We start from the raw sequence: 16,172 nt of genomic DNA on the forward strand, positions 1-16,172 counted from the left end.
TCATTGCGCTGGCTTGAGCACGCCCACATCTTCTGTCTTGCTGGAGTAGTGATGGTATTGATAGGCGGTTGGTCGGGCTATTAATAGCTGCACCAAATGAATGGAACTGAGGGAAGATGTAGCGGGGAGGGAAGAGGCAAAGACCAGCAACATGAAGGTGATGTGGAGCTCGTTTATACCTTTCTGGGCCTTTAATGCTCAGCACCGTGTATCACCAGGAGCCGTGTTATGGACCTCTGGGAAAAATCTATTTCGAAACCACTAATCTACTCAGCATTTAGCAGCATGTGACCCGTGGCGTGCTCGTATAATAGCGCGATACTTGCAATACACTTAAGTGTTGCGCTGCTCTCATTTACAGTCATCACACACAGTCGCAAATGCACACTGTGGCCTCGGGGCATCTGAGACATTCACAAATAACTTTCTGGGCTGGCGCAGCGCTGTGTTTGAGGTCGGGAACGGCGGGTTGCTGGTGACATTTGAACAACCTTTTCATGTCCCCAGAGCCGAACAAGCCCAAGGTGTGCCGCCACGCTTGAACCCACAGCTTAAAGCTCAGCCAGCTATTTCCAGTCCTGCCATCCCAAAAACAGACGCCGGACTCGCGTCTTAGCTTTGAAAGCTGTAATGGAAGCATGGAGGGAAACTGCACAGCAGGCAGGACCTCAGCGTGACCAGCGCAGGACATTTCAAAGCTGCTAAACACTGACCTGTGAATTATTCATTCATAGAAAGGCACCGAACTCAATCAAGCTAGCTTTGCAAAAGCAGTTTGTTCCACTCTAACTTTGTTACTGACTTGTAATTCAATTATAACTATTTCACTTCAGTTTTATTTCTATAGCATCTAATGACCTCTAATGTCGAGCCCAACATTTCAACAAATTCTTGCACCTTGCACCCATTTTCCTTAAAAAAACCAAAGAGGGTGGACAGCTGAGGACTTGCAGCGTGTATAACCTCGTCTGTGAAGATGAGCTTTTTCTGTGTGTCTTTCATTTCCCGGATCTCACCTGGTTTCCTCCCAGGACTTCTAAGGTGCTTTCCATTTCAGTGAGCAGCCAGCTTAGTGATGACATATAAAGTCTGTGTGTAATCAAAGGTAGCATCAGCCATGCAGCCAGGCTGGAATAATACTACACCCACGCCTAATAATGCTCATAAAGATACACGGAGCACAATGTACATAAGAGAGGCTGCCATGGTAACTGTGAGGGTCAACAGACTTTTCTTTGCTTGAAGTTATCGCCATGACAATTCTGTCTCCTTTAGCCTTTGTCTCAGTCTTCCTTCGCCTAATGAGTTGGTGTTCTGCCTTTGAAACCTGCAGTAGTTGTTTATGGATTTCACATAGTCACTGTGGCGACCGCTGCACGGTGTTAAGAGAAATCCACGTCTTATTTCACTAACATTCATTTTGTTGCCATGTGATCCTTAGTTTTCCAGTTTGTGCACACATACAAGCTTTTCTCTCATCTTTTATATATGTTGACATTTTCATACTGACGATAAGTTTTCACCCTTGAGGTTTGAGGTTTCCCATCACTGCCTGAAAGACAAATCCCTGTGGTGGTGTCAGCCAATCAAAGCCTCTCGCACACATTCGTACACACTCGCCTCGCTGTCCCGTCCTCCTTTATAGTATCTGCGGGGAACAGCTGCACTGCACGTCTGCAGTACAGCCAAGCAACACCGCTTCCTACAATATAGGTCTATTCACAGCACTCTCCCTCCTCGGGTCTGTGTGCCTGTCCATAATGCAGTTTCCAGTCTCCATTCACCGACAGTTTCCACAGTAGGAAAACCGTGGAGGATGTGCTGCCTCTGATCCACAGCGTCAGAAACATCGGTATCATTTCTGTAGTTACTGAAGGTTGGCTAAAAACTGACTCGACGACAGATTTGATGTTTACTGAGGACCCTCTGCTGTGTGTGTGTGCGTGTGCGTGCAGCTGAAATGGTGTAATCAGTCATGTTAATGTGGTGCCACTTGGACACGTCTGATTAGATGCAGAATTTTTAGTATTGAGTGAAATTAAGTTGCCATGCCAAAGTGAATAAAATGATTCTGGAGTTTTGCTGGTGTGCAGTGATAATTGCATCGGCCGTCTGTGCTGACACTGATATGACGCCCGCATTAAGGAGATTTAGCCAACCTCATCTCTGGTCACTTCTTTGTCCAGTGCTCCGTGTCTTTGCCTCCACTGCAGTCGCAGCAGCTCGTATCACCTCAATAAATCTGAACGACCTGCAATGAACAGCATTTTCATCTGGGTGTTAGATTAATCTTAAATGTGATTTGTCAGGATACAGCAGTAATGTTGTTTATCTGCAGATTAAGTGAGAAAAACTTAAAGCTGCTCTGGGATGGAATCACTTAGTATAATCAACAAAATCTTATTTCATATCCTTGAACTTCGAGACTCTCAACAAGGGGCGTCCTGTTTGAAAATACCGTTTGCAGGGTTCTGTTTGTAAGAGGAAGAACGAAGTAGTTGTTGCTACTTTATTTTTGTTGTAGGAGATGAAGTGATTAGTTGGTGTGTCCAATGTAACGGCGAACAGCCTGCCACTTTCTTTACCGTGCTCTGGATAAACCACCAGGCCAAACACCTTTTAATGTAGATATAAACTCCCTGCTTATGCTGGTACATTGCTGTTTAGACTGAAATCAGCAGGAGCCCAGGCATGGAGGAGGGAGGGATGCTGGGAGGCAGTGAAAGGTGAATCAGCCGCCGCCTTTGTTTCCAAGTGGCCCCGCTGGCTTTGTTTTGGAGCAGAATGAATTATTAACGGTGGCCTTCTGGTCGTGTTTTTCATCAGTGTCCACCTCCAAAGGTAAAGAGCGCTGTGATGAGAGATCTCCATTGACTGGCTCCTTCCACAGTGACAGCACAACTGTCTACCTGAACTTCACCTGATCTATTTTAGTGTTTTTAGTTTGACCTGTTTCAGTAGAATCGAGTCTCATTTTGACTCGAGCATACCGACTTCTATATTTAGTCAAATTGTAACACTTTTCCAGAGTAACGGCTAACAACATAGCGTTACCAAATAAATAGTGTATTCAGTATGATGTTATTTCCCACTGCCTGTCTTTGCAACCTCAAGTCAAAGTTAATTGTGCACTTTTTGATAGATGTGCGTGTTGCTCTCAAAGATTATTGGTTCAGTAATGTACGTAGGAGTTGATGTCACCTTAAACATGAGGGTTTAGACATTACGCTACTATTAAAGTCAAATACTAAAATGGATTTAATAATCATGAATGATGTCGTAGTTTATAGATTCTAATTACTAATATGAACAGAAATATTTACAATGAGAAACTCTTACGTTCTGTTTTGATCCCTGAGCTATAATCTGTTTAAAGTCATCAGGTCTGTGCAAGCCTTTCTTCAGCTTTTATGTCCTGTCATAAGCTGCTGCATTACTGAAGAAATGAAATCGCAGGAGCTCCTATTATTATAAGATCATACACATTTACCATTATATCCCAATAGCAGTGTTTCTTGAAGCTGCATCCCCCGTTTTATTCAGGCGATGCATGTTTGTTCTTTCGCTCTGTGTGGCTTTGGCCTATTGTAGATTTTTATTATTATTTTTTAATATAACAGTCTTCAAAAAATCACATTGAGCTGGCTCATATGCTCCACAGTAACCGTGCTCGCTCGCTGGCTTATTTCAGTCCACGCCATGGTCGCTCCATTCAGACGTTAATGTGTCGGTTTGTTTTCCAGAGTAATTAAAGTTGTTTTCTAGATGTGTGCAGTGTAACGATTTCCTGTCAAAATGACCACTCCTCAATGACTTTAATGGTTTCTCAGTAATATTAACAAAGTTTCAGTTGTGTATGCATCATGCTGCCGGTTTCTTTCCATCCACTCTTTAGATTAGCCAATTTACTGTCACTTGATCCCTTTCAGGATGCTCCCAACTGGCTGAAATACCTGGCAACTGTAACTAAGGGGCAGAGATAAGTGTGCTAAGCTGTTGGTAAATAAAGAAAAGAAACCTGGAGTCTGTTTGGATAATGCAGAAGATGCATTTTCCAATAATTAAAATGTTTCTTATCATACTGGAGGTTAACTGAGTGTTCATGTACATTATGTACACTTTGTTTGTGGCAAGCTGAGACTGAACACTGTACATATTATGACTCAGCGATGTTATGAAATTTGCATTTGAATATTTTTAGATTCAGTAGTTTTTGTTTTTAAATACATAAAGCTGCTCAACTGCAGTTAAATAGTGAATAGTGTATGTTTATGGTATGTGTGCAATGAAGGGCTGTGTGACTAAACAGGAAAGGGGAGAAAAAGTGATAAGGGCTTCACTTAATAGAAATAGTTTGAGAGATAAGTGATATGTAAATAGGAAATGTATCCAAATGTACCTCTGGGAGAAAGCCAGTCTGAGGCAGGATAATGTGGCAGGGAGCCTCAGGTGCAGCTGGGAGGGGAGGAGGCGGGGCTGTGAGCAGCGAGGAGGGTGTGTGTGTGTGTGTGTGTGTGTGTGGAGAGAGAGAGACTGGAGTGTGCAAGCTAGAGAGAGTGTGTGGTGAGGGAGGGAGGGAAGTGTAAGCCAGTCACAGCATCTCTCCTCACTGCACCAGGGCTGAGGGACTCTCCATCCCCTCGCTTCTCTCGCTGCAGATTTAACTCATTTCCATCAGCGCAGTCATCCCCCCCTTTTTTTGCCTTTCATTTTTACTTGCTGCTTTGGACAGATGCATTGCATTCATATCCTTCAGTGTGCCAGGATCTGAGGAATTATTAATTAAAAACGTGTTGTTGTTTTTTCCTGTTCATCTAAAATAAAAGGGACCATTTTCAAAAAAAGACCGGGACTCCGACTGGGACTTTTCTTCTCTTTATGCTGCGAGAGCGGATTCCCTTTTGTTGTACCGTCAGTGTTTTGTTCAGGTGACAGCTGTACTGAGAGAAGAGTTGGATAGGACCCCCTCCACAACGCTTGAAAGGACTAAGGCAACTTGGAAAATCTGCGGCTGCATTAAGCACTTGAGGACAAGGTCCCGAGCCCTTCTAGGTGCTGCCAGATTTTCAAGAATACCACAATGAAAATGGAAGTGTCGGGTAAATAAGCCGACTGTCGATTCATTCCCAAACCCCTCTCTGCAAGTGTCTGCGACAGGATTGCTGTGGAGTCAAAGTGATTGGAGCGCTGAGTTATTCAGGTGGCCTCTCATTTCTCCTGGAAAGTCCTCGCGTCTGCCTGCATGGGAGTCTGACATCAAACACTCATCAGCCGCTCGACTCTTACGTTGGTTTGTCTTTTTCACAACTTGCAGTCCAGAACACTGAGAGGCAAGTTTGCACATTTGGATTTAAACTTCACATTGTTGGCAGAAGTCATCTGGACATTGGGATGCTTTACCTCATGCTGCCTAGGGATGCCTTGTAAACACATTTCCCCTCACCACTGTGTGTGCTGAGAGAGCTGTGACATTATCTCCCGCGGAGATCCCCGTGTTGTTCTAGCCCGTGTCTGTGTTTTGATTCAGACAATAGCTGGGCATACACAGGCTCCAGACACTGGCCGGAGGACCACCAAAATAAGGGAAGCCTGCGGTTACATAGTAAACACTGGCACACAGTGAAACTTTGGATTGTAATAAAGAAATGAATTTAATTATACATCGCTGATGCTTTAATTAAACATAGCGATCACCTAAAATGTGTTTTGGAGCCACAGCGGCACCCAGAAAATCTCAGCTGTTCTTAAGGAGTGAAATAGAAATGCTCCATTATTGTTGGGGCTCTTTAGTGAATCGAGTGGAGCTTTGGACTTTGCTTTAACCTTGTGTGATTTCCTCCCTCGCATCATCTTTGCTCTCTGCCCTTGCGAGGACATCTCCTGCCCTCAGCCTCCTGGTGGCAACTCTCATTTAAATCAGACGATGAGGCCACCGACTGCAAGGCAGAGCGGCAAGTGAGCTCACCGCTGGGATACGTGCTGGCCGAAGCTTTAGGTTTACTGAAGGAATGCACTTTCTTCGTACTACTGACCGCTGCCCACCCACTACTTTCACTGACCATGCATCATTGGAAAGGAGAGCCGAACGGGTTGTCCTACGCTGCTGGCGGCTGCATTGATTTTCCTCCAGTCTGCGTTCATTTGATCGAGACCGAGCAGCGATATGAGAGTAAGGCGAACGAAAGCGTGGGCACGCTAGGGAGCATGTTCAGCTCTGTGAACTGAGATTGGCTGCAGACGCCTGGCGAAAAACAGGAGGGCGACAGGAGAATCTCCAGTTTCGGCCCAGCTGCCTTTATGGGTGACACGCTGCAGTCCTGACCCACCTGGACGGCACCCAGAACAATGAACCAGTCTGAACTGACAACTGACCCTTCGATCACTGCCAACGTCAGCCATGGAGACTTCGTTCCTGGCAGGGCCTCGAACCACTCCTGTCCCTTGGGCTGGGGGCTGAATGGAGGCCTGGATGCTTGCATTCTGGAGACCGCTGTCATCGTGCTGCTAACTGTACTAATTATTGCTGGGAACTTGACGGTGATCTTTGTGTTCCACTGTGCCCCTCTGCTGCACCACTACACCACCAGCTACTTCATCCAGACCATGGCCTACGCCGATCTGCTGGTGGGGCTCAGCTGCTTGGTGCCCACCCTGTCGTTACTCCACTACCCAACCAGTGTCCAGGAGCCAGTCACATGCCAAGTTTTCAGCTATGTCATCTCTGTTCTGAAGAGTGTTTCAATGGCCTGCTTGGCCTGTATCAGCGTGGACCGGTACCTGGCTATAACGAAGCCGCTGTCCTACAACCGGCTGGTGACTCCGTGCCGTCTGCGAGGCTGCATCACTCTCATCTGGGTCTATTCCAGCCTGATTTTCTCCCCCTCCTTCTTTGGTTGGGGTAAGCCGGGCTATCACGGGGATATTTTCGAGTGGTGCGCACACTCTTGGCCCACCTCCGCCCTCTTCACAGGCTTCGTGGTGTGCTTGCTCTATGCGCCTGCTGCCCTTGTGGTCTGCTTTACCTATTACCACATCTTCCGCATTTGTCAGCAACACAACAGGGAGATCAGCGAACGACGTGCACGTTTCCCCAGCCAGGAGATGGAGGCCGGTGAAGGGAATGGTGGCGGGCATCACGGGGGGCACGGGCCGGATCGGCGCTACGCGATGGTACTCTTTCGCATTACCAGTGTTTTCTATATGCTTTGGCTGCCCTACATAATCTACTTTCTTCTAGAAAGCTCCCACGTGCTGGACAGCCCTGCCCTCTCCTTCATAACAACTTGGCTGGCCATTAGCAACAGCTTTTGCAACTGTGTCATCTACAGCCTGTCTAATAGTGTGTTCCGGCTGGGCATGCGCAGGCTCTCGCAGACCATTTGCTCCTTCAGCCACTGTGCTGCAGATGACCGGGACTTTGGCGAGCCTAAACCAAGAAAGAGGGCAAACTCGTGCTCCATCTGAAGCCACGTCTCCCACAGGATGAGGAAATAAGAATCCCAGCATGCTTAGCAGCTAGTTAACTCGTAGTTAAATTGGCAGGGCTCAGTGGATAACTGTATCAACCTTTTTAGCTGATAACTGTGACATTATCCTGGGCACTGGTAATTGCATTAAAACCCTTTCAAGGAGATGAATGCAGCATCTAAACTGAGATTTCAAGCGAAACGGGCGCTCTGCGGTGGCTTTTACTCTACATTACAGCGAAGGCTCTCTTAGCCTTTACATCTCTGTGCACATCATCGATGAGATCGGATCTACCGGAGAGACAAAACTGTAAATGCCAAAACATTCATAGATATCTCCTCACAAATCAAATGTGACAGTTTCATGTCTGTTAACCTTTGCTAGTGGTTGTGATTCAGAGCAACCGTCTAATGGATGTCTTCATGCTCTTTGTGTGTGGATACAGTGTAATCTACAGTTGTGCTCACAGACCTGTTTAAAGGTTCTAAGTGGATATTAGACGTTTCCATATCAATGTTACACGTACGACAGTGACAGCAGCCGGTGTGCTGCTGTGACAAATACGACGGAAAATGGCTTTGACTGTTTTTAAGAAGTGAGCAGGTGGAGTCATAGTTATGTCAGGTGTTCTGCCCCCCCTTGATTGGGTGATCGGTTACAGCTGAGATTTAAGCTAAAGATTTTACGACATGAATAAGTGCTGCTAATCTTAGAAAGTAAACTTAATGTAATTCTGTTCTGACAGTATGCAGATCATATCTCATATACCAAGGGACTGTGCAGCTTTAGCACTAAAACCTTTAAATGAACAAAATTGCTTAACACAGTTATTTATTGCTGGTCATCAAATGTCCATCAGTTCAGGTGCTGCTGTGATTGGGCCTGTACGAGATTGTTAAACAACTTTAATTTGACCTGAATATCATCAGCTGATTCGTGCTCCCCCCACGACAAAGCACCTTATTTCCAAACTGGAACAAAGCATATGTCAGGCTTAGCATAGATTCATACTGTGCTTTGTATTCCACAAGCATCAGAAATCCCCCCCATTGATTCAGCGTTCCTGACGTTCCCATTATGAGTGTTCAGTCAGTTTGATGCATGACTTCATGATTTTGAACCAGCCAATAAATATCTTTTCTTTATACAAATGACAGCTGGATTGTGAACACAGATGAAGATGCAGTATAAGTGTCACTGTCCAAATCTTTTCTTCTACATGAGCTGCTTTGAGGATGCAGATGTTTTACTGTTGAATGTGGCTTTGAACCCACTAACACATTCACTCTGGTGCGGGGCCTCAGATGTCACAAGTTTCTTGTGCTTTGAGTGGCTCACGTGAAGGATAGTATTGAGATGACAGGGGCTGGGATTAATGTGACCTGATCTGTTTGTTAAAAAATGACAGGGTAGACGTTTAAGGCTATTGGTTGTTTACCTCGTCTTTGTTCGTTGAACTGGTCATCTGGCGGTGCGCTTTATTTTTGCCTCGTCTTTTATTTCTCCCAGTTCTGAAATAGACGTGAAAATCTATATAACTATATAACAGACTGACTCCCACTTTACCACAGCACAGTAGGGTAGTCATTCCACTCTGTATAAAATGCATTTTTATTTTCATTTGACCGGTGTCAAATGAAAATAAAAATGCATTTTATACAAACGAGAAAATTAATTTCACATTAATACAGCAGCAGTCTTTAGCCAAATTACCATTTGGCTCCTGTAGTGGTGTCAGCAGTTTGTGGTTTAGGCCCTGTAGTGCATAACGGCCACGCGGGAAACCAGGAGACACAGCAAACCCAGCTCCCAGATACTGTAACTCTCCGATCTACTGCTGCGGGACACTTTGTGTAGGCCAGCGGTGTCCAGCTCCCGGCCTCGAGGTGTCCTGCAGGCTTTAGATGTCCTTGATCCAACACAGCTGATTTAAACGGCTAAATGACCTCATCAACATGTCTTGAAGTTCTCCAGAGGCCTGGTAATGAACTCATCATGTGATTCAGGTGTGTTGACCCAGGGTGAGATCTAAACCCTGCAGGACACCAGCCGGTGTCCAGCAGCCAGGTCATCTCATCATTTTAAGGCTGCTTTGTGGTGTTTTACTGTAGGGCCAGTAAAACTGAGTCTTATTCTCGTTGACATGTTTGACATGGAGTATGTGAGCATTCCAGTTTAGTCTTTCTGGCCACCCTATAAATTGAAGCTAAAATCACTGTAATGAGATCTTAGACTCTTTTGATTAATCCTCAGGCTGTAGTGTCGTCACCGGCCTGTGGTCAGTCTGAGTTTGTACCGGGAGCAACTAATAATGGTTTATTCATATAGTTTACTGTAACTGCTGGCAGTGTTAGTTTTTGTTTGGGGTTATTCAAATAAGTGAACTTGGAGGCAGATGCTCCAAAAAATGAGGCAAAAGTGAAAAGCTGTGGACATGTGTGCAGGTCCTCAGAGGAACCGCCAGCATTCTTCAAAATACTCCACTTTGGTCGATGGTGTTGGATTTCAAATAGTTGCAACTTTAATGCAACGTTAACGCATTATAGATTGTTTTATGTGCCTAAAGGTGTATTTTGTAGGAAAAGTGTATTTTATCTTGAGAATAATTGCCATCACATGGTCATGCTGCACTTTTTAAAAACATTTCACGTACCGTGTGAAACTTTACACATCCGAGGATACGTCGTCACTGCGTTTAGCTTTTTCTTTAAGCTCAAGAGGGTCGAAAATGGGTCGTTTCATAACTTTATCAGCGTTGATGTGATTTCTGACTTCCATGTTCTGCTCTTTGATATCTACATTTATAGAAATGTCCAAGTGAACTCACTCCAACAGCCATACGATCTGGCATATATGAGGTATAACAGTAGGGACTGTGTCAAATACTAGACTTAAAATATTCGATATATATATATATATATATATATATATTTTATTTTGATAGCTTGTGTTTTTGTATTCACTTTGGGAGCGTATTAGTCGGGTAGTAGATGAAATTATTATGACCTGTAAAATCTTCAATGTGGTGACAAACAATAACACGAAAGCAAAACTCTGTAATGACATAAAATAGAGCAGTTGTCAAAAAGTTTAAGAACATTTAAAGTGGAGATCACAGTTGCTGGTATGAAGATGCACACGTGCTCATGCCTTTGTAGGCTTTCATGTAGCAGGTCATGTGAAACGTGGTCCTGGCACGAGGTTTCAGTCAAAGTGCCGAGTGTTTAATAATCAATGATTTGTGTGTCTGTGTTACACTGACCAAACTGAAGTGGTATTAAAAAATCAGAAGTGTTATGTCACCTTCCTTTTAAGTGCTTTGATAGAAGCTTTTAGTAAAAAGTGTTTAAAGGAAATATTATATATTTATTTAATTTATGTTTGAATCTTTATACTGCATATGAGTATGTAGTGCGTGTATCTGTTGTTGCTGTACAGCCAAAATAAGTTCTGGCAGGTGTTGTGGACCCGTTTTCGTTAACTCACCTAGGCTGATGTTTGAGTAGGAGGCGAGTGTGTTAAATTGCACAGTATCTATTTTTTTAATTTGAAATTTTGTCAAAAGGTTTTTGCTGTTGCTGCCAACCTAATAAAGGTGAAAATAGTAGACATTGCTTTTGGACAGTGTGTGTGTTTCTGTGTATCGGTAGCTGCATTCACACCCTGCTGAGAGTAGTCGTCATATTTTCTCTGCTCAAAATGTTGCAGAAAGTGGAAACATGGGTTTTTACTTTGGCCGAATCATGTGATTAGCTCACACCTGCCTCAGCAAACATGGGCGACGCTTTGATGTACAAGTCGTTTTTGAAATGTTCTCAATGTGTAATAGAAAGGAAGCCGTGCACATTTATAAATAACATAAATCCAGGACCAGAGGAGGGACGATAAATCTACATCTCGTCTTCTGACTCCTTGCAGAGAAAGAATGGAATGAAAATTGCAACCTAGTGCAACACGAGTGACTCTCATCACTTCTGTAATGATGGTATATCAGCTTAAGCTCTGAGGTTGGATCCCTCTTAGTGATACACATGTGCTGATCCTTTTGACGCAGGCAGTCAGTACTGATACACCTGTGTGTACATATGGATACAGCATATCCAGCCTAAAGTTATATCTTTAGGCTACACAGCAAACGCAGTAAATGACAAACAGATGAGGTAAAGAGTCATCTGTCTGACCTCTTTATTCTCCCGACTGATCTCTGCCACAGACTAGTCGTTCTTTTACTGGATAAAACTCCTTCACGTGCTCTGTTGGTGTGAACAGATTTCATATGATAAAGTTGTCTGTCTTAAATCAGCCTTTCAGATTTATTATGCTTTTAGACTGCGAGTGAGTCTCTCACCAGCCATAAACCCTGTGTCATCACCTAGTGGACGGAGAAGCAGGAGGAGACGGAGAGCTTTCTGGAAAAAGTCTTGCCAAAGCAGCCGACTGAGAGGAATAACCGATTCGGTTGGGTCCAATGAGAAGTGCTCAGATTACGTTTGTATTACAATAATGAACCAAATATAGTTACCGCATAGAGGCAAACTGTCGCATCCAAACTGACAGTCAAGCTGTGAGCAGCTTCCCAGTCCAGGCCCACTTGATGTTCACGGCCAATGCTATATCAGGAATTCCCTTTTATTTCCACAAATGGTAGCACTTGCCTCACGTCCTCGTTCCCTTTCCATCCTGCCACTCTGCTTCTTCCGTCCCGATTGAGAAAGGACCACCTGACCCTCTTTTGAGGTGGGGAAGTCATAATTGGAGGGGAAACCAGTTCCTGTCTCTGTGCGCTAATAGCGGAGCCTCGCGGCAGTCACCAAAAGCCTTTGATGGCACAAGGAGGGGCACACTTAGACACCCACACACCAACACTCGCTCATACATCTTGTATTGCCTCCATTTCTTTGAAAACATGAGATCCAGCTGATAGATGACAGCTAGTCATAGCCAGCTATAGCAGTCCTCAAACTGTAATTCATCCAGTGGGAGGTTAAACCCACATCATTATTGGATTTGTTGTCATTTGGGGGGGCCAATCAAGATTCAGTCCATCAATAGTTAATTTAGTCAAATATTTGAGATTATTTTTTTTAAAGTTATCTGAAGGGAAGCTAATAACAGAGGACATCCATACAATGCTTCATGGCAGTCCGTCTACCTGAATCGTTTCAGCTGCAATGACTGCTTGATTGTGTCACTCCTCCGGTGCTCTCATAGCTTCCTAAAATGGTTTTCTTGATACAGATTTTCTAAAGAGAAAATTTTAATAATAGAATAATAAGGTAAAAATATGCCGTCCTGTACTCTTCCAAACCACAGTAAAGACTACGGTGAACTTCTGTGATGTGCCACGCTTGAGAACATGTCCTTTAACTCTAACACAGATTAACTGTGAACCAAAGGAAATAAAAGAACACCCCGTGATTCAGGTGCTTGTAGAACTACCTTTAGCAGCAATAACGTGAAGTAGGGTTGGGCGATATGTAAAAAAATCGCCGACAATCATCAGTCCAGTAATCGACGATGGGCGATGTATTTGTGCATGCGCAGACTTTTTGATGGGCGGAGCAATGTAATCATGCACGTTCTGATTTGCAACAAGCACTTGGGCGCACTCTGAGGAGGGGGCACTTGCTCGCAGATGAAAGAGGGTGCTGTTAAAACAGCGCTAATATTATTTTCTGTTGACTGCTTCTATTAGCTCCGTCATTATTAGCAAACTTACTCGTGGGCAAATAAATAAACCGCCCCCTGTAAACACGATCGCCGGTGGGCTCAGCCTATCATCGATAGTCGATATTCATCCAATCGCCCAACCTTAACGTGAAGTGCTGCGGACTGGACTTTGACACACCTTCAAACATCTTCAAATCATCAGATCTCCACCAACAGCTGGCGTGAGGTGTTTATGCTGTTTGATTTTCACCAAAAGCGGTGCTGTGCATTATGGACAAACATAAAGTTTTGTGGTTTGTTAAGAACTTAGCAAAGCTGAGCCATGCTGCCGTGTTCTTCTAGTGTGGACGCTCTTTGCTGGCAACTCTTCCAAACAAGTCACAGTTGTTCAGGCTTTTTTCTAACTATACTGTCGCAAACTTTAACTTTTAACACGCTAACTGAGGCCTACAGATTGTGAGGCAAGCTTGTTGCAGCTGCTGCCTCTTAATTCCTGTGGAAGCAGTGAGGGTGGCCTGAGTTTCTTCAGTCATATCGAGGACAACGCTGATATATTAGAAAGCATCTGCAGCAGTGACGACATACGAGTGCCTCTCCGGTGAACGCGCGTTTGAGGACGTGACATTTAATCAGAGTATTTATGTAATTGTCATGGTGACAAAATGGTCAGTGGTTCAGTTCTCACAGAGGACCTGATTCTTGTCCAAGTGCTCCAGAGCAATAAACAGAACACTTAGCTACCCACTCGTTGCAGAGTGCGCTGGATGGGAACATTGGAAATGTCTAAAATGTGGACTGACCAGCACTCTTCATCTGATGCTTTTAAGTTCACAATTCGATTCCACCTTTGGACCCGGCGAGTGCCACAGGTACACTTTTGTCCATCAGTTGATTCTTTGCTGAGAGCTTTCTCTTCCATCTCGTTTGAGTGCTTTGAGTTTCCCTGCATTGGTTTCACTGGATGAAAGTAACGATCAGCATTTCTGCAGGTTTTTTTTCCACCTTTTGTATCTTAAAATCTCACCTTAGCCTTGAGCACCTGTTTATATTTGTGTGTCTGTAATGGATCTGTGACGTGTATATACTCATGCATGTATAATACCGATTAGTAATCATGTTAAAGCTTGATAAGTTTATACTGGTTAAGAAATTCAAAACAAGTTTTTACATTTTTTCAGAGAAGAAAATGTATCAATTTGTAACCAATAAAAAGCGATTGTTAAATTAAATGGAGGCTTTCTGTAAAACATGCTAACATGTAGATGAATTCTCAACTTTGGAAAAAGGATTAAAGATTTGAACAAAAACTAGGGACACTTTATTAACCACTGAATAAAAATTATAACTGATCTGATAAATACACATTAGAGTTCATTTTTATTAATTTAGTTAAATTGTTACTGTTGCAAAAATGCGAGCTAATTAAAAGTTTTGTTTGTCAACGACAGTTTATGTTGAACTTGAACGATATTTAAAACGTTGGTACTGTTGTCGCCGACATCGTCAGACAGCTGCCGCTCTCACCGCAGAAACTCTCTTCCTGTTTCAAGTGGATTTTATTGTGACAGGACGGAGCTCGTTAAGTATCGGCGTTGGAAATGCTTTAATCCATTTGTCTTATTACTGCAACGCTAAACTAACATCTGAAGAGTTTTTAAGATTTCTTTTAATACATTCTAATTTAATTTGGCATAATTTCCACTAATATTCCTCTTTTAGCTGTTCAGACACACGAAGACAAACACCTTGACAGACAGCGGAGGACAAACCTGTTTTATTGTTGCCCTCCCTGCAGACCTCAGACACTGAAGCTCTGCCAGAAAACCACTGCCAGCTTCTTTAATTCTCTCTCTAGGCATTTTATCTGAATGAAATACCATAAGCCAGTCAAACTACCCCCTTGGGCCCTCGGCATATTCCTACTCAGACCTGCAGACTTTCCCTGTGTGTCTGAGAGCCTTATCTGGACAACAGGACTGGTTGTGTTGGGCAGGTTAGTAGCGAGAGGCAGCTCGTCTCAAACCATCATTAACACGACACATAGCTTCTCTCCTTTTGTAACCAAATTATAACTCTGTATGTTTTTTATGTTACACAATTAATAATGAGTAAATATTAAGCTAAAAGTCAGATGTTGTGACAGATGGCCTGCGCAGACGTTTTGCCAGCTCTGGTTTTCGCTTGTCTCTGGTGTGTGAGGAAGCACAAAAAGCTCAGATATAATCAAACTGGTTTGCCAGTATTTGTGTTTGAAGTATGAGCCTGGAGCACTGGGAATGGCACAGGACATGTTAACCTTCATCTTGGTACTCCCTGGATAAACTGTGGGTCAGATTGTCATGTCTCTGTCTTGGTGTTATACAGCCTCTAACATAACACATGGAAAGGTGCGTACTATAAATGCAGGGGCAAGAAATCACACTACTCGATGTGAAACAAGTGTCTATCTTCTTTCATGGACCCACTAAGTGTTTGACCCAAGATGCCACCTCTATCATCCCCCAGGGTCTTATGTCCCCACATAAGAGGTTCAGCTGTCCTACAGTGAAAATGACAACACACAGAAAATGTCAGATACCTGGGGGATGCACCGAGCTCTCAGTGATGCAGTGTGAGAGGTAGAGAGAGGTGCGTGCCATCAGAGGGGCATCACCTACCAAATCTGTTGTTTCTAGTATAGAAACATTCCAGGCAAAGTGCCACATGACACAAGGTGCTGATGCAGTTCATCAGCTTGTGGAGGAAGTACAGCCAGCCACCTCTCACACATGGTGATATGTTTACCCAGACTGCAGTTTGGTGGTTTTCACCTCTGCAAATAAAACGTCTAACATCTACATCGATGTTTTTGTCCCCTCCCAGTACTCTGTGCCTTTACTTGTTACAGTGTTGCTCCTGTGACGCGTTTCTAATGAAGCTGAAACATGTTTATCTGCCCTGAAAATTTCTGTTTTTCAGGCTTCAAAAAGGATGAAGAAGCAATATTTAGACATACAGGCCTTTAAAGTGTACAAGGGTAACTCGAAGTATTTTCA

At 43.7% G+C, this 16,172-nt stretch overlaps 2 protein-coding genes across 3 annotated transcripts in view; both read left to right on the forward strand.

The window, feature by feature from the left end:
• The window catches only part of rabgap1l (RAB GTPase activating protein 1-like), a 97,591-nt gene that overhangs the window by 28,948 nt on the left and 52,471 nt on the right, over positions 1-16,172 (forward strand). The gene's annotated exons all lie outside the window — the stretch shown is intronic.
• On the forward strand, positions 4,507-10,335 carry gpr52 (G protein-coupled receptor 52). Its single transcript, XM_085387374.1, has one exon. It carries the CDS (start codon positions 6,346-6,348, stop codon positions 7,462-7,464), a length of 1,119 nt encoding a protein of 372 aa, XP_085243500.1. The 5' UTR covers positions 4,507-6,345; the 3' UTR covers positions 7,465-10,335.

This window comes from Rhamphochromis longiceps, linkage group LG17, assembly GCF_057381845.1.
Source record: "Rhamphochromis longiceps isolate RC_006_pf linkage group LG17, R_longiceps_female_GT1.1, whole genome shotgun sequence".
Classification (NCBI taxonomy): Eukaryota; Metazoa; Chordata; class Actinopteri; order Cichliformes; family Cichlidae; genus Rhamphochromis; species Rhamphochromis longiceps.

What these genes read in the sequence shown, in the direction of transcription:
- gpr52 (XM_085387374.1), top strand. Translation starts at nt 6,346, where the DNA reads ATGAACCAGTCTGAACTGACAACTGACCCTTCGATCACTGCCAACGTC.